Source organism: Dipodomys spectabilis, unplaced genomic scaffold, assembly GCF_019054845.1.
Source record: "Dipodomys spectabilis isolate Male_0828 unplaced genomic scaffold, ASM1905484v1 ptg000411l, whole genome shotgun sequence".
Taxonomy (NCBI): domain Eukaryota; kingdom Metazoa; phylum Chordata; class Mammalia; order Rodentia; family Heteromyidae; genus Dipodomys; species Dipodomys spectabilis.
The window spans coordinates 440,001-457,795 of NW_024871088.1; the positions used below are offsets into that span (position 1 = coordinate 440,001).

General features: G+C 51.0%; 1 protein-coding gene across 1 annotated transcript; it reads right to left on the minus strand.

Moving 5' to 3' along the window:
• Positions 1–5,269: 5,269 nt before the first annotated feature.
• On the minus strand, positions 5,270–8,491 carry Pnck (pregnancy up-regulated nonubiquitous CaM kinase). The gene is made up of 11 exons (XM_042667572.1): positions 8,424–8,491; positions 8,130–8,261; positions 7,439–7,513; positions 7,215–7,353; positions 6,905–7,028; positions 6,681–6,756; positions 6,476–6,588; positions 6,312–6,390; positions 6,154–6,241; positions 5,928–6,050; positions 5,270–5,551 (listed from the first exon to the last, which is right to left on the minus strand). The coding sequence occupies exons 1-10, from the start codon at positions 8,489–8,491 to the stop codon at positions 5,928–5,930; spliced, it is 1,017 nt and encodes a 338-aa protein (XP_042523506.1). The 3' UTR covers positions 5,270–5,551.
• Between the last annotated feature and the right edge of the window lie 9,304 nt (positions 8,492–17,795).

Sequence of the window (17,795 nt, forward strand, 5' to 3'; positions counted from 1 at the left end):
CATATTATAAATATGTACAAAATAGCAAAGAAATCATATTTAAATAGTTGAAGGAAAGGATGACAAAAAATCATTAAGTACTCTCAGTAAGGATACAAAAATTGGGGGAGGGGGGAGTTATCAAAATGGAAGCCTTAGGATTAAAGAGTATAATAATAGAAATGAAAATTTGTCCAAGCGCAACTTTGAGATATAAGAAGAAAGTATTTGTGAACTTGAAAATAGATTAATATAAAAGATCCAATGTGAAGAAAAGAGACTAAAATGAGGAAAAATGACAGAACCTCAGAAGCCTAGTAACAGTAGTATTAAACATACCAAAACCAGGGCCGTGCGCAGGTGGCTGATACCTGTAATCCTAGGTACTCAGGAGGCTAAGATCTGAGGACCAAAGTTCAAAGCCAGCCCAGACAGGAAAATCCATGAGAACTTTATCTTCAATTAACCAGCAAAAAGTTGGAAGTTATGCTGTGGCTCAAGTGGTAAAACCCTAGCCTTGAGCACAAAAATACAAATGAGGGACTGGGCCTACTCTCTAAATTCAAGTACCAGTACCAGTACAGCAGCAACAAGAACAAGATGTATACCAAAACCAATGGAATGGAGGCTCTGAAGAAGAAGAAAGAGAAACAAGCAGGATAAATATTTGAAAAAATAATGACTAAACAGTTTCACAATATGCTGAAAAACTAATCAGATGCAAAAGTTTGGTAAACCCCAAATAAGAGCAAAACTGTATCAATCAACTTTTGGTAACTATAATGACATACCTCACACGGGCTACTTATGAGAAGAAAAGGTTAGTTTCACTTACAGTGTTGGAAACTTAAAGTCCAAAGGGCTATGCTTTGGCAGCAACACCTTGTGGTCCAGACAGCGATCACAAAAATGCATTCAAGAGCAAATACGTGATTACATTTCAAAGCAGGACAAGAGAAAAGTGCCAGCCTTCTTTCTTTTAGAGCAACTCTTGCACACAACTCAAGGCTCACACTGAAGTAACTTCCAAGATCTCATCCTCAATGATCTAAGAACTTCCCACAAGGCCTCACTCCTTAAAGGCTCTATTACCTCCCCAAACCACCATCCTGGAGATCCACCTTCTATTATATCTGCCTTTGTAGGAAGGGACACAACCAAACTTTATCTCAAGCACAGTAAACACAAAGACAGACACTCAGGGACACTTCATAGCCCAACTGTTTAGACCCAAATATAGACAATTTTGAAAGCAGCAAGAGAAAAAAATGACACATGTAGAAAAGAACCTATTAAATTAATATCTGACTTCTTATCAAACATAATAAAGGCCAACCAAGGGTGGTGGTTCACACATATAATCCCATCTACTCAGGCAGAGGCAGAAGGACTGTAAAACTGTGGCTAGCCTGGACAAAATTAGGGAGATTCTATCTCAAAAACACAATAATACAAACAAAAGAGGCTGAGGGAATTAGCTCAAGTGGTAGAGTGCTTACCTAGCAAGTACAAGGTCCTAGGTTTAATCCCTAGCCCACAAAACAAAGAAATAGAGGCCAGAAGGCAATGGGATGATGTATTTGAAGTGTTGAAAGGAAGATAATATTATCAACCAAAAATTCTGTATGTTAGCTAAGTTACTCTTCAACTACTGAGGGTTAGATGGATATAATGGGACACATCTATAATCCTAGCAACCAGGAGGTGGGGGTAAAAGGATCACAGGCAAAGTTAGTGAGACCTTATCTCAAAAAAAAAAAAAATTGAAGATAAAAAAAATCAGTCCCAGCTGGGAACTGGTGGCTCGTGCCTGTGGTCCTAGCTATTCAGGAGGCTGAAATCTGAGAATCACGGTTCAAAGCCAGCCTGGGCAGTAAAGTCCATGAGATTTTTATCTCCAGTAAACTACTCAGAAAAAAACTGGAAGTGGCACTGTGGCTCAACTGGTAGAATGCCAGCCTTGACTACAAAGAGGCTCAGGGACAGTACTCAGGCCCTGAGTCTGAGCCCCACAACCAGCAGGAAAAATCCAATATGTGTATGTATGTATGTATGTATATATATCTCCTCGATAAATAAGCAGTGAAAGAATTCATTACTAGCACTCCTCCTAAGGAATGCACAAGGAAAGATGAGAGACAGGCTTAAGTGATAATGCAGTGTCTACACACCAAGCATAAAGACCCAGGTCTTCAATCAACAGTACTGTCGAAAAGAAAAGAAAACCTTCTGTCTGAAAGAAAATGCGAACAGATAACAACTTCAGTTCATCATGAGAAATGAAGAGCAATAAAAATGATTAATGGGCTGAATACCTGTGGTTCAGGCCTGTAATCTAGCTAGTCAGGAGGTTGAGATCTGAAGATAGTGGTTCAAAGACAACCTGGGCAAGAAAGTCTGTAAGACTCTATCTCCACTCAACTACTGAAAAGAAAGGCCAGAAGTGGGGCTGGGAATATGGCTTAGTGGCAGAGTGCTTGCCTAGCATGCATGAGGCCCTGGGTTCAATTTCTCAGTAACACATAAACAAAAAGTTAATTAAAAAATAAACTAATACTGAGTTACATCCAGCTCAAGCCCACTTGCTGCCCCTAAACTGGACAAGAATCCTGTGTGGCTAAAACCCTTTCAATAGTTCCCCAGTATTCCCATTCTAAGGTCCCAACTCCTTACCCTGACAAGTTTTGGTATGGCCCATCCCTTCAGGAGCTAGCCTGTTCATGTCTGAACCTCAAACACCATCCTAGCACCCTACCCCAGTTTCCACTCCATCTCCCCACCCAAACCTACTCTTTGCCTTTTACTAAAGCAGCACTTTCTCTTTCCTGAGGGACAGCAGGTCCCTCTACCTAGGTGACCTAAAGCTTTCCTCTCACAAATTGCCCTCCTCAGATGGGAAAGTCCAGGAGGAATGAAGAAGAATGTTTGCCTCTGCCTGATTTGGAGGATGCTCCCTTCTCTCACCACATCCCCAGATGGTCGGGACCTCTCTTTGGAGTGCTGACTTCTCTAGGGCAGCAATGGGTTTGAGCAGCTGTCCCCAGATGGTAAAGAAACTACTGGGGAAATGATGGCTAACAATGTGACCATGGAGCCCCCTGCTGACAGGAGGTCAAATTGCACCCTGTGTAAGGACAGGGCTGGGAACCAATTTAGCAGAAGCAATCTGGCCCCATTCCTAGCTGGGAAGACCTGAGTCTTTGACCGAATGCTGCTAATTGTGTGTGTCTGTGTGTGTGTGTCTGTGTGTGTGTGTGTGTCTGTGTGTGTGTGTCTGTGTGTGTGTGTGTGTCTGTGTGTGTGTGTCTGTGTGTGTGTCTGGGTCTGTGTGTGTGTGTGTGTGTGTGTGTGCACGTGTGTGTGTGTGCACGTGTGCACACATGCGCTTGTCCTAGGGCTTGCACTCAGGGGCCTAGGCACTGTTCCTGAGCTGATGTTCTACCAGTTGAGCCACAGTTCCACTTTCAGCCCTTTCTTTTAGTAGCTAATTAGAGATCAGAGTCTTAAGGACTTTCCCACCAGGGCTGGTTTTGAACACAATCCTCAGATCTCAGCCTCCTGAGTAGTTAGGATTACAAGCATGAGCCACCAGTCCCTGGCAACTGTGCACATTCTCTCCCCCCCCACCCCCTTCTCTCATTCTCTGTCTCTGTCTCTCTCTGTCTCTGTCTCTCTCTATATTTTCTTTCTGAAAGGCTGGCTCTGGTGTGTATGCTTACGGCTCCAGTAATAAGGCCTCACCCTAGAGGGTGAGTATCTCATCTGATAGGCCTAGTACATTCCAGCAGTCGGTACAACCCAACTAATACTGTGCACACACATGAACAAGTAGGTATCCTGCGTGGATTAGTGAAAAATGAGAATCAGAGCCAGCCAGAAGGTGCTGGCAAGGATATTGAAAAGGTGATGAGGTCTCAAGTGAAAGCTGAGGAAAGCATGGCAGGATAAGTTTGTTGAAAGTGAAGAAGCCAAGTTGCCGAGACCTGCTTATGGTCCTGGACAGCTGAGGCTCCCTTCTCACATTGGCCTGGTGAGGGTGTAAGCAGGACTGTGGGAAGATACAGCAGGACTGGGCTATGTCTGAGGCATAGGATGGCATGGGAGTGGCCATAAAGACAGAGGAGAAAGCTGCCCATCCACCCCAGACCCTGCCACAGCTGAGGAAAGAGGAGCTGCCTGTCCCTACGTAGCAAACATCTGGAAGACAGGTGATATTGCTGCTTCCCCTTGCTGGAAGGCCCTGAACCCCCTGTGGGTCTCAGATTTCAACAAGGAAAGAAATTTCTCCCAAATACATTCCAACCAGATTGTGGGTCCTAAAGCTCTCACCCTGGGGAATAGGGAGGTTCATGGGACTCAGAGAGGAGAGAGAAGGGGTGCCCTGCTCCCCTGGAACTCTGGCTGGGACCAAGAAGTGGCTCCAGGAGTCTTGATTGGCCTCTAAATCTTCAGTCCTCCATGGCAGGGTTTTAGAACAATAGCCCACTCAGAATGTGGTTAGGAGTGGCTGGGGTCACTCTGACAGAGGACACACAGAAGCTACAATCTTCCTATCACTGTCCTAGGGTGGAGGTTGGCGGGGGGAGGGGGGGGGGGGGGCGGGGGGACGAGTCTCAGCTGTCAGCAACCTTCTGCCTGAGCCTGGAGCTCGCTCATGCACAGCTCCAACACAGACAAGAGTAGAGGCCCTCTGGCGCCCTCTGCTGGCCAAGGACTTCGCAACCTCTAACTTCACGGCAACCTAAGCTTTCATGTGATGGGTACACACTGGAAGAGGGAGGGAAAGAGGGGTGGGAGACAGCCTTGAGCTCTGATCACCCTTCCCACACCCTTGATCCTTTCCTAGCCCAGAACATCTGCCTAGGGAGCTGGAGGGGGGGCAAGATGTGTGTCTCTCCATCACCTCCTAATGGCAGCCTGTGAGCCTGTTGCCTCCATTTTCTCCCAGATCCTGGACTGCACATAGTCAGACCTTTGCGGTGACAGAGCTGATTACTGGAGGCCTTTTGCAGCAAGAACAGGAAATTCTTGAATAATCAGGAGCATGTCTGCCACCATCAAGGGAGCAAGGCCAGGTTGTAGCTGGACCCTAGGCAATAGGTGCGCATCTATTTCCTTTCCTGAGGAGATGTCAACCCCATTACCATCCCACTCCAGCTCAGCACCAGCATGTTGCTCTGTCTGTCTTTATTGATTTGGGGAAAAGTGGGTCCAGGGAGGTAGAGGGCCACAACACAAGCAGGACCACCCACAGTCAGCAAAGCACAGAACAGCCGTGCAGTGTGTGTGTGTGCGTGCGTGCGTGCATTCGGCATGCACTTGTGCGTGCATGCGTGCGTGCAGGAAGGACAGCCCTGGAGCTCTCCTCAGCTTCAAGAGGGAATGGCAGCCACGGGGGAGGGGAGGGCCCCATCCCTGGGCGAGGGCAGGGCCTCCCCTGGCTCAGCGCCATGCACCACGCCCACAAGTCTCACTCTCCAGCAGAATTAGCCCAGGGTCTGAGGGACGGGGAAACAGGACTGAAAGGGCCCAAGGGAAGGAAATCCGGGGTCACTCCACTCAGCAGCGGCATCTGCCTGGGCAGAGAGGAGGCAAAAGAGGGAGGGAGGCAGTCAGGGGCAGGCTGGCCTCCTTGTGCTACCCTGCCCCACCCCCCTTGGGCGGGGTGGGGGTGGGGGTGGGGGAAAGGAAGCCTTGGGTTTCTTGGCTCCTGTGTTCTAGTAGCCACAGCAGCTACCTTCTGACCTGTTGCTTCTCCTGAAAGCCCGGCATCTCCACTCACGCTGTCTGCCTTCAGCCCTCTGCTCTGGTGGGAAGGGGAGGGCGTGGGAAGGGGGCAGGCAAGGGAGTGGTACCCTGCTTAGTAGATCTTGGCCACATGCCACGCTAACACCCTCCAAGTTCACAAGGGAGCCAGCTCCCAAGGGGTGCTGGGTGGCCACACGCACCTAGCTGGTCCACAGGCCCGGGTGGCTGTGTCGAGTAAGAACCTGCCTGGAGGGGTCCTCGCCCTCTGGGCTCTGCCCCAGCTTCCGGATGTGGCGCAGGAAGGAGGTGGCATTGAAGGCTCGCTGGAGGAAGAGGGAAAACCAGGCCACAGTCAGGCCCCAGCCCAGACGCTGGAGGCCCTCACTGGTCATGGGCACCGGATGCCAGGCCCCTACCCACGCTCACCTTCCAGTGGGTACGGGCAAAGTTCTTCTGAATCTGTTCACTGACTGAGCCCAGGATGTTCTTGTCCAAGGCTGCATCCCCAGAGATCCTGGGGGAGGGGGAGGGTCAGAAGCGCCTGTCTCTGTGGTGTGGGGTATCATGCTAAGGTTGGCACTCACCAGAGATGCTGTAAGGCCTGTTGGCAGGTAAACCTCTTCTGGGGGTCTCGCTCCAGAAGGTGCCGGATGAAGTCTTTGGCTGGAGCGGAGAACAGAGTGAGCCTGTGCACCCCGCCCCCACAGCCCCCTAGTCCTACTCCAGTATCCAGACGCCTCCCGCTCACCTGATTCTGAGATGTCATCCCAAAAGGGAGAGTCAAACTCATAGCTGGCTCTCAGGATCTGGCTGAAGAGTTCGGGGTCGCTCTCATCGTAGAAGGGGGGGTACCCACACAGCCTGGCGCCCATAGATGAATCACCCTGCTGTCCATCCCTCCCCAACCCAGCAGGCAGGCAGGCATGAGTCCAGTCTTCCCAGTAGTCACTCACAAGATATAGGAGATGACTCCCAGGGCCCACACATCCACAGCCTTCCCATAGGGCTTCTGCTCCAGGAGCTCTGGGGCTGGGAGAGCCAGACACATACAATGTGAGCCACACTTGGCAGTGCACCAAGAATAGACCCACTTACTATATGCCGCAGCCACCCAGCCCTGGGCTCCAGCACCCCCCCTCTCCCGGCCAGGAGCCTCATCGCGCCCTCCCGCTCTTACCCACATAACCTGGAGTCCCACAGGCGGTGCCTAGCATGTTGCCAGCCTGGATTTTGGAGAGGCCAAAGTCAGACACCATGATTTTGGAGTCCTCGAAAGGTGTAGCGTACAGGAGGTTTTCAGGCTGTGATAAGTGAGGCCAACCAAAAGGCCAGGTCAGTACTGACATGACCCCGGCAGCGGGACGGGGAAGCCTCAGCACCCCCACCTGTGCAGCTCCTCAGTGGCAAGGGAAAGTCATGCTCCTGGGAAACCCACCCAGGGCCGGATGGATGGATGGGAGGGAGGCAGAGGCCCCCTGGCCAGTCACCTTGAGGTCCCGGTGCACAATGCCCAGGCTGTGCAGGTAGGAGACAGCGCCGAGGACCTGACCCACCAGGTGACTGGCATCTTTCTCAGTGTACGAACCCCGCTCCATGATGCGGTCAAACAGCTCACCCCCCGTCACCCTGAGGGGGTCAGGAGCTTAGCTGACTCAGGCCCCTCAGCCCACGCTTCAGCCTCCACTCCAGCCCCCACACCAGCCCCGCTCACAGCTCCATGGCCAGGTAGAGGTGGGAAGGGCTCTCGTGGACATCCTCCAAAGCCACAATGTTGGGATGGCTGACCCTGCAAGAAAAAGCCCCTGTTGCCGGGCGCCACTGGCTCCTGCCTGTCCTCCTAGCGACTCAGGAGGCTGAGATCTGAAGATCGCCATTCAAAGCTGTCCAGGGCAAGAAAGTCCATGAGACTCTTTATTCTCAGATTAATAGGCAAAAAGTTGGAAGTAGAGCTGTGGCTCCAGCGGCAGAACATATGCCTTGAACAAAAAAGAGCTCAGAGACAACGTATAAGCCCTGAGTTCAAGCCCCCGGACAGATATATAATACACACACACACACACACACACACAAAGAAAAAAATCTCTGGTGTGCAACCATGGGCCTGGGCCCACCAAACGCCCCTCTGGGCACATAGAAGGATCTAGAAGGGCTCCTCCCTCTTCTCTTGCTGCTACTTGCGCCCCCCATTGCCTACTATCTATCCCTGCAGCCTGCATGGAACAGAGACCACTGGCCCCTAGCCCAGGCCTCTCTTAGACACAGGGTTCATATTTTGCCAGAGGAGACCTGAGGGCTTTCAGGGGACAAGACACCAGCCCCTGGCGCCCTGCAGGTGGGTCTAAGTTGTCCCCGCTCCCGTGTCAAGAGAATGCAGCTGTGCGGGAGCCAGGCCGGACACATACCTTCGGAGCACGGCAATCTCATTCTCCACCAGAGCCTCCTTGCCCCGCAGAGCCTTCTTGGGGATGCACTTGAGGGCCACGAGGTGGGCAGAGCCCTTCTGCTGGGCCAACACTACCTCCGAGAAGGCGCCCCTGCCGCACAGCCACAGGCGGGAGGCGGGAAGGGAAAGGTGCCGGTCAGAGAGGGAGGGAGCCAAGGTGGGAAAGCCCCCCCCCCCACATACACCCCCTTCACCCACCCGGTACATGCACACACTCCCTCATCCACACATGCTCACGCAGGTGCATACTCACGAGCCGAGCTTCTCCCGGATCTCATAGACACTGCTGATGTCCTCCGTCTGTTTCTTGAGCAACAGCATGTCTGGAGGGGGTGGGGAGGTGGAGGGAGGCCCATGCGAAGCATGATGCCCACCCCCCTACCGCAGACCATGCAGTGCCTCAGCCACAGCCACCTTCGCATCAGAGTACCCCCCACACACTCAGGACCAAGCGCCTGGGTGGCACCTCCTCCCCAACTCAGGTGCACATCTCTGCTCCTCCATGGCCCAGAGCCATAGTCTCAGGTGGACGCCTCCTAGTGAAGCAGGCCATGGAATACCCACCGACTGCCCATGTTCCCCCTCCAGCACCCCCACGACGACCATCAACACTGGACACTCCCCTCCGCCTCCACCCATCTCAGCCAGCTGGAGGAGTGGCTTTCTGGGCTTTCCAGAAGGCAACGTGCACGCCGCCCCCCGCCCCAGTCCCCTCCGGGCCCACCTCATGCATAGAACCCACACCCCTCCCCCACCAGACCTGCCACCGTGGCACAGCGCCCACAGGCCCAGCCACCCCGGCCAGCAGCCCTCCTGAATGCACCAGCGAATCTGCTGACAGCCACCTGTCACGACCACGGCCACCCACGCGGCCGCCCAGCCGCAGCCCGGCCCCTGGCGCCTCCGAGTGGGAGGGGGGAGCGGACTCCGCAGCCTGGGCCGCTCGAGTCCCGAGCTGCGTGGGCAGCGCGCACGCGGGGGCGGGCAGGGGGGACGCGAGGCGTCACAGGTGTGCGCAGGGGTGTGTGGAGCGGAGGTTATCGCTGGCCTGGACCCTGCACCCCCCCCCGCCCTCTCCCCCGCGCCCCTCGCCCGGAGCGGCAGGTGCGGACCTGTAGCGGATGCTGCAACGTCGGCGTCGCCTCGCTCAGTGGCTGCTGCGCGGAGCCCCCCGCCCGCACCCCAGCGGCCCCGCCCCCTCCGCGCGCCCCCGCGGGCCTCCAGCGGCCGGCACCGAGCATGCAGTCGCCACGCAAGGCCGCGGCGCTGCAGGGTGCCTTGTAAGGCAATGCTAGGGCTCTGGACAACATTGCCTCCCTCCTCCTCTTCTTTGGTTAAGCTTCCTGGTTAGCCACAACTCCAGTCACCTCACATCCTGGTGTGTTCCCCAGGGCCTTTGCACCACCCGTGCCTTCGACAGAAAGGACACCCACCTGTCTTCACCCATATTTTGGCATGGCTTAGTGCCTTTTTCTCTCCTGTGCCAGCAGGCAGAGGGTCCCCGTACCTCACATCATGTCACTGCACAAGTCTTCCCCCAGCTCAGGATCCTGCTTCTGTTCTCTCTTTTCAGCCACACAAGCACCTGCCCCTGCCCCTCCTCTCCCCACTTGTCAATTTGGCCTGCCCTCACTCTGTCTGCCCCACCTCACAGGTGACTTCTTAAACAACCCTTCCCCGCCCACCCCTGCCAGTTCTGCAGGTCATAACCACGCATCTTTGGAACACCCATCAATGCAGCCAGCTTGCTCTGCTCTTCCCCACCAAGTTCTTGGCTCCTAGAGTGTGTATCTCTGAGGATCTGAGGATAATACACAGTTCGAAGCCAGGCCAGGCAGGAAAGTCCATAACACTCTTATCTCTAATTAACCAGCAAAAAGCCAGAAATGGAACTATGGTAAAGTGGCAGAGTGGTAGATGAGCAAAAAGAGCTAAGGGCCAGCACTCAGTCCCTGAGTGTTCAAGTCCCAGTACTGGAACACACAGAAAGAGACCAAGACCGAGACAGAGACAGAGACGGAAGCAGAGAGACAGATAGGAGAGAGAGGTTACTTATTACACATCTACTTATTAGAATGGCTGAAATCCAGAACACTGACTTGACTGAACCTAATGCCAGCAGGATGTTACGCCACAGGAAGCCTCATTCACTCACTGCTGCTGAGAATGCAAAATGGTACACACTGTAATAGACAGACAAGCTGGCACTTCCGTATGCAGCTAAGCATACACCATTAAATCCATCAGTGCTCCTGGATTTGGTATTTACCTAACAGTTTTGAAAACATGGCTACACAAAAAGCAGCAATGAATATTCACAGCAGTTTCCTTCATAACTAACAAAAACTGGAATGTCCTTCAGTAGGTGAGTGGATAAAGTGTGGTATATCTACACAGTGGAATACTACTCAGTGGAAAAGAGGAAAGAGCTATAAAGACAGGAAATGAAATGGATGAGTCCAAAACACATTGCTGAGTGAAATAAAACACTGTGAAAATAGCTGCATACTATTTGACTCCATTTACATGGAATTCCAGAAAAAGCAAAACTAGAGAGATAGCAAACAAATCAGTGAGTTGAAAGGGCTTGGACTCAGGGAAGCACAGGGGACTTGGAGGGCAGTAAAGCCATTCTGCCTTACACTGACGGAGGCTGCTAAGAAGTGAGCAGGAACAAGGAAATGTCCAAGCTACAAAACAACAACAGCAAACCCTGATGTCCCATGCCATGGGCCAATGATTCAGAAAATGACTTAATACTCTCCTTACAGAGCCCATACCCTATATCAAAGTCATGCATATGGACTGCCACTAGGGGGCACTAAACCAGGAGGGACACAGGGGAGAGTTGTAATTTTGCACCATCCAGTAAGCCCACCCTATTAGCTAATAACTCCAAGCTCCAGTAACTTGGACTCAAACTAGCTTATGTCTCTAGGTATATGTTCACTTTACTACTAAGCCATTCCTTGATAGCATCCTCCCCTTAGTGGTTCTTTCATTGTTGTTGTTGGTTATGGGACTTGAACTCAGGGCCTGAGCGCTGTTCCTGAGCCTCTTTGTGCTCAAGACTAGCTAGGACTCTACCCACGTGAGCCACAGCACCACTTCCGGTTTTTGAATGGTTAATTGGAGATAAGAGTGACACGGACTTTGCTGACTGAGCTAGCTTTGCACTATATACATGATCTTCAGATCTCCACCTCCTGAGTTAGCCCACCAGGCTCAGTGGTTCTTTTGCTACACCTAGAGCAACATCCTAATCTTAGATTTTGTACCCAAAGAACACAGGAACATCTTGAACACACTATCTTTACTGGTAAGAATATTGATACTTGTGCCCTCAGACCTATAATCCTAACTGCTCTGGAGGTCGAGTTTTGAAGGTCAGAGTTCAAAACCAGCCTGAGAAGAAATGTTGGCAAGACTCCTTCTCTCCAATTGGCCAGCAAAAAGCTGGAACTGAGCTGAGTGTGAAGGCTCATGCCTGTAATTCTGGCTACTCAAGAGGTTGAGATCTGATGACTAGTTCAAAGCCAGCCTAGGCAAGAAAGTCTGTGAATCTCTTCTATCCAATTACCCAGAAAAAAAGTCAGAAGTAGAGAGTGGATCTGTAATTCAAGTGGTAGAGCACCAGCCTTGGGGGAAAAAAGCTCAGGGGCAGTGCCCAGGCCCTGAGTTCAAGCTCCAGGACTTGCACCAAATAAACAAGTACATAAATGAATAAATAAGACAAAGAAAGGAAGCAAGTGGCATTAAATGGTAGAGTGAGAACCTGCATCAAATATATTAAGGTAAATTAAATAGGTAGGTTTAACTAGGTACCCAATGAAGAGCACACCACATGGTATTCAGGACTCAGGAAGAGAAGTTTATTTTATTACGGAACTGCTGCCTGTCCTGCCATGCATGGTGGAGGAACTCAGCCCAAGACTGACCAGCCGATGTCCCACCTGGGTTTACGTAGGGAAGGGGCAGGGAGAAGGTGTGGCCAGGTGAGGAAAAGTGTGACTACACTAGATGCAATGTGACCTCAGGGCCTGGGACCTTCCTGGTCCTTAAGGTTTGACTGGGGGCGGCTTAGGACGTGACCTCCAAGAAGAAAGAAGTGACTACTTCCAAGTGTGCCAGTTACCTAGGTGACGGGGTGGAGACTTATGCAGGAGGCAGAGAGGCCAAGGCCATGGACCAGAACAGACCTTACATATATAACATACATATCATATACATATTCATATATATGTATATGTGTGTATATATGTATATACATGTGTGTGTGTGTGTGTGTGTGTGTGTGTGTGAGTGAGCCGGGTGCTGATGGCTTTCATCTGTAATCCTAGCTACTCAGTAGGCTGAGATCTGAGGATTACAGTTCAAAGCCAGCCTGGGCAGGATGGTATCTCCTATTAACCTACAGAAAACTGAAAATAGCACTGTGGCTCCAAGTGGTTAGAGCACTAGCCCTGAGCAAAGAGAGCTCAAGTACCACACCCAGGCCCCAAGGAAGCCCTAAGGCATAGCATAGTCACGGTCACAGGAAGTAAGCTCACAAGAAGTGAGCTTATCTCATGTCTGCCCTCTAGGCTGTGTGCTGCCCTCTTTGTTTTAGACCATGGCCTTGAGTTAGAGAGAACTGGATGGATTTCTAATGGGTGGGTCTCCTTTCTGTTTCCATTAAATTTTTTAGTACCTCCAAATCCTGTCCTTATTTTCTCATCATTTTGTCCTTAGTTTACCATTCTCTTTCAGCCTACAGACTCCATTTAGTGGTCACAAGATTTATCGTGCCCTAGGTCATAAATTCTCTTAGTGGGAATTATCGTATGTTTTATATTAAGTAGTTGTCAGTTCTTATCAGTTTTCCATTTTCAAAGACATTACACACATGACCTTGTCCCTTCTGTAAGCTCCTGCCCCCATTCCACTGTCAGGCTGATGTTAGTTAAGTTAGCCTAAGAGGGTAAGTGTATAGGTGTATGTGCACCAGTCCTGGCTTTTTCACTCAATGCTAGCACTCTACTACTTGAGCTACAGCTCCACTTCTGGTTTTCTGGTGGTTAACTGGAGAAAAGAGTCTCACAAACTTTCCTGCCTGAGCTGGCTTTGAACCTCAATCCTTGGATCTCAGCCTCCAGAGTAGCTAGGATTACAAGTGTGAGCCACTAGTGGCCCGTGAGGGAATCTTAATGTATCAAATTTTATTTTATTTTATTTTTTTGTTTTTTGTTTTTGGGTCCGGTCATGGGGCCTGAACTCTGGGCCTGGGCGCTGTCCCTCAACTCTTCAGCTCAAGGCTAGCGCTCTACCACTTGAGCCACAGCACCACTTCCGGCTTTTTTCTTTTTGCTTATGTGGTGCTGAGGAATCGAACCTAGGGCCTCAGGCATGCAAGGCAAGCACTCTACCACTGAGCCACCTTCCCAGCCCAATGTATCAAATTTTAAAAGACTATTTTAGAAGGTTGAGAGAATCCCAATATAGAATGCAGACCGCTGTCGGGGTATGGTGGTTGATACCTATAATCCCAGTAGTCAGGAGGTGGGAGATTAGGAGGATGGAAGTTTGAAGTCCATCCAGGCAAAAACAACCCATCTGGATCAATACGTCAGAGTAGTGGTGCAAGTCTGTGATTCCTGCTACATGAGCAAAAATCAGACCCTACCGGAAAAGTAACTAAAAGCAAACAAAAAGACTATGTATTGTTCAACTAGAAGAGTGCTTGCCAACAAAAACAAACACAAACCAACAAAACCATGGCAGACTGAGACAGAAACTGTTTACCTATATCACAAATGAACTCACCAAAGAAGGTCTGAAGGGGTAAGCTAAGTCCCTGGGAGTGATGTCTGTACCAGCAGAGGGCTCAGTGATAGAGCCCTGGTCTAACATGACTGAAGCTCTGGGTTCCATCTCTAGCACAATAAAAATTGTAAAGGCTAAAAGCAAAGGCGCTACCAAGAGTAATGTACTCAAGCTGGGAAGGTGGCTTAGTGGTGGAGTGCTTGCCTAGCATGCATGAAGTCCTGGGTTCTATTCCTCAGCACCACATAAACCACAAGAGCCAGAATTGGCACTGTGGCTCAAGTAATAGAGTACTAGCCGTGGGCAAAAGAAACTCAGGGACAGTGTCAGGCCCTGTATTCAAGACCCAGTACTAGAGAAAGGAGAGAGAGGGAGGAGAGAGAGAAAGAGAGGAGGGGGGAACTCAGGACTAGTACACACACACACACACAGGAACCTAGGCGTTAACCAAAAGAGTTCCTAGATGGGCACTGGTGGCTCCTACTTATAATCATAACTACTCAAGAGGGCTGGGAAGGTGGCTCAGTGGTAGAGTGCTTGCCTCGCATGCATGAGGCCCTGGATTCGATTCCTTAGCACCACATAAACAGAAAAAGCCAAAGTGGGACTGTGGTTCAAGTGGTAGAGTGCTAACCTTGAGCTGAAGAGCTGAGGGACAGCGCCCAGGCCAGAGTTCAAGGCCCACAACCGACCAAAAAAAAAAAAAAAAACTAATCAAGAGGGTGAGATCTGAGGATCTTGGCTCAAAACTAGCCATGCAGAAAAGTCGGTGAGATTTTTATCTGCAATTAACCACCAAAGAGCCAAAAGCTCAAGTGGTAGAGCACTAGCCTTAAAGAAAAAAAGCTCAGGGGCAGTGCACTGGCCTTGAGTTCAAGACCCTGGACTGGCACAAAAAAAGCTCATGATGGCCCAAAATAGAAAACTGGAGTAGCAATATAGAGCAGTATTAGATAAACAGAAATGTCAAATAAAGTCCATGAGCCCATGGTATCATAAATAAATGACAAGTAAATGTACAAAAAAAATTCCTCGGCAGGAGAGTTCCACAATTTCTCTCCTATGATTTGTATGTTAAATGTCCCCCAAAGACTCATGTATTGAAGGCTTGGTCCCCAGCCTATCTTGCTGTACAGGAAGTAAAGCCTACTGGAAAGAAGTATGATCATTGGGGATATGTTCTGGGGAATATTGGACCCTGGCCACTCCTCTTTCTGTTTCCTGACTCACTGGCTCCCTTGAGGTGAGCAGATTTACTCTTTCTCTAGTGGCCCCAAAGAATGAACCAAGTGAGCCTGGTGTAAAACCTTGGAAATTGTGAACAAATAAACCCATGGTGCGCGCGTGTGTGTGTGTGTGTGTGTGTGTGTGTGTGTGTGAAGGTCCTGGGGCTTGAACTCAGGGCCTGGGTGCTGTTCTTGAGCTTTTTTGCTCAAGGCTACTTCTCTACTATTCAAGCCACAGCTCCATTCCTTGCTCTGTGTGTGTGTGTGTGTGTGTGTGTGTGTGTGTGTGTGTGTGTGTGTGTGTGCACGCTTAGCTATAAGAGTGTAAGAGTCATTGAGCCGGGCACCGGTAGCTCATGCCTGTAATTCTAGCTACTCAGGAGGCTGAGATCTGAGGATCTTGGTTCAAAGTCTGCCTGGCAGGTAAGACCTTGAAACCAATAAACCAGCAGAAAATCAGAAGTGGTGTTGTGACTCAAGTGCTAGAGCACTAGCCTTGAGCTGAAGAGCTGAGGGAGTATCTAGACCGAGTTCAATCCCATAACTGACAAAAAGTCATGTAGACTTTCCTGCCTGGGTTGGCCTTGAACCATGGTCCTCAGAAGGTAGGATTACAGGCACCTAGCTGAATGTGTGTGTGTGTGTGTGTGTGTGTGTGTGTGTGTGTGTATGAAAAACAAAAACAAAATACTTTCAGAGGATCTGTGTGAGTGGGAACAGCTGGGGCAGGCAAGGGGTGCTGTGTTGGGGAGGGGCCTTCCCCCCTGAGCCTTACCAGTTGTACTCCTGGCATAGGACCCTTGACTCCATCTCCATTTTTCCCCCTTCCCCACTGGGCTGCTGGAGCTGGAAGTACAAAGCCCTGCCAGGTGGATGGCAGCTTCCTCTTTGTTCCCAGCTCATTCTAATTCCAAAGCTCATGGTGCTGTCTGCAGAGAAGGCGGCGCAAGCCTGTCTCCAGCTGCCCAACTTCTCCTGGGATAACCAGTGACCCCAGGGCGGGGCAGTCTCTACCAGACCGCCATGCCACCGACAAGTGCACAGCTGGGATCCTCCATCCTGCTCACCTCTCTTAGCACCTCCCATCTTCAGCTACTACCCTGCCTCCTCTAGCCCCGCTGGGGTCTGAATGGGCCCTGTTCCCCCACACACTGTAGGGGAAAACACAGTTCTTTCTCATGTGCCTCCTGAAAGTGCTCAGGATCCGTTTGGGGTGAGGGCCGAGTGAGGCTTGAACAGGGCTGATCTGGAACAAGCCTTGGGGAACCCATCCTGATCCTCCCCAGCCAGAGGCCAGGCTGTGGACCTTTACCTCCGCTCCACGCTTCCCCCCCCCCCAACTGTCTGCCCCTGCTCCATGATACTCTGCAGGCAGCAGGCCCAGCACTGGCAAAAGCTCAAGAGAGAAATGATTGGTTCCTAGGTGGCCTGAAGCTGAGATGGCTCTCATCCAGGTCACACCTAGGAGAAGAATTTAGTTTTATCTTTATGTTCAGAAAAACTTGGAAAAGGAGAACTCAGAAAATTCAAGACAAGGGGGAGGGAGGGAGGGGGAGGGGCTGTAGTTGTGCTTCCAGATCGTCTCTCAGATGGCTAGAACACTCCAGCTTAGACAGGGTGTCACAACCAGGTGAGGGTGTGGCCTTGTTAAGTGAGGCCCAGAGACCTGTCCTCCAGAGCCAAGAGCTGACAACAGTGCGGGTCTCCCACCTTAGCCTTGACAAGCTCCTCCCGCTTGCCTGGGGTGCGGCTGCAGCCCCACCCTCCTGTTCTTCTCAGGCCTTGGCACGTGCTTCCCCTCCCAGCTGGCCAGCACTGGGCGGGGGAGGCCCTCACCTTTGGCTCCTAGCCTTGCTGTCTTTGCCCTTGGCCCTCCTCACAGAGATGGCTGTGTCCCCAAAGTGTTACTTGCCCATGTCTTGAGAAAAACATGCTGTTTTCTCTCTCTCACTGGCCAAGCGAGATATTCAGTTCTAGAAAGACTCCCCCGCACCTGGTTTTGCTTTCCTTTCCCCAGTCCCAGTCTCCTACCAGTGGCCTCTGCCCACACTTGTTTCACTGGCAGCCGTGGCCTTTCCATGGCAGGTACCATGACACCACTCCATCCCTCCACTGTGGCAAGGCCTGTGTGTCTACTTCATGGAATCCTCTCTTTTCTTTTTCTTTTTTTTGGGTCTGGTCGTGGGGCCTGAGCTCTGGGCCTGGGCGCTGTCCCTCAGCTCTTCAGCTCAAGGCTAGCCACAGCGCCACTTCCGGCTTCTTTCTTTTTGCTTATGTGGTGCTGAGGAATTGAACCCAGGGCCTCGAGCATGCAAGGCAAGCGCTCTACCGCTGAGCCACCTTCTCAGCCCGAATCCTCTCTTTTCTGTTCTGCAAAATGCCCTCTGCTCTGTCCTTGTTATTTGGGTGGTGGCAGCTCTACCAGGCCAGGGAAAGGGTCACTCCCTTGAGGCCTTTTTCTCTCCTGATGGTTTCAGTCCAGGCTGGGCCCCAAAGTTACAGTCCTGTGACTGAGCCATCTCAAGCCCCTGGCCCAGGTGTAAGCACAGGTGACATTGTGAGTCTCCGACACAGGTCCTGGAAGCTTCTCCTGCTAG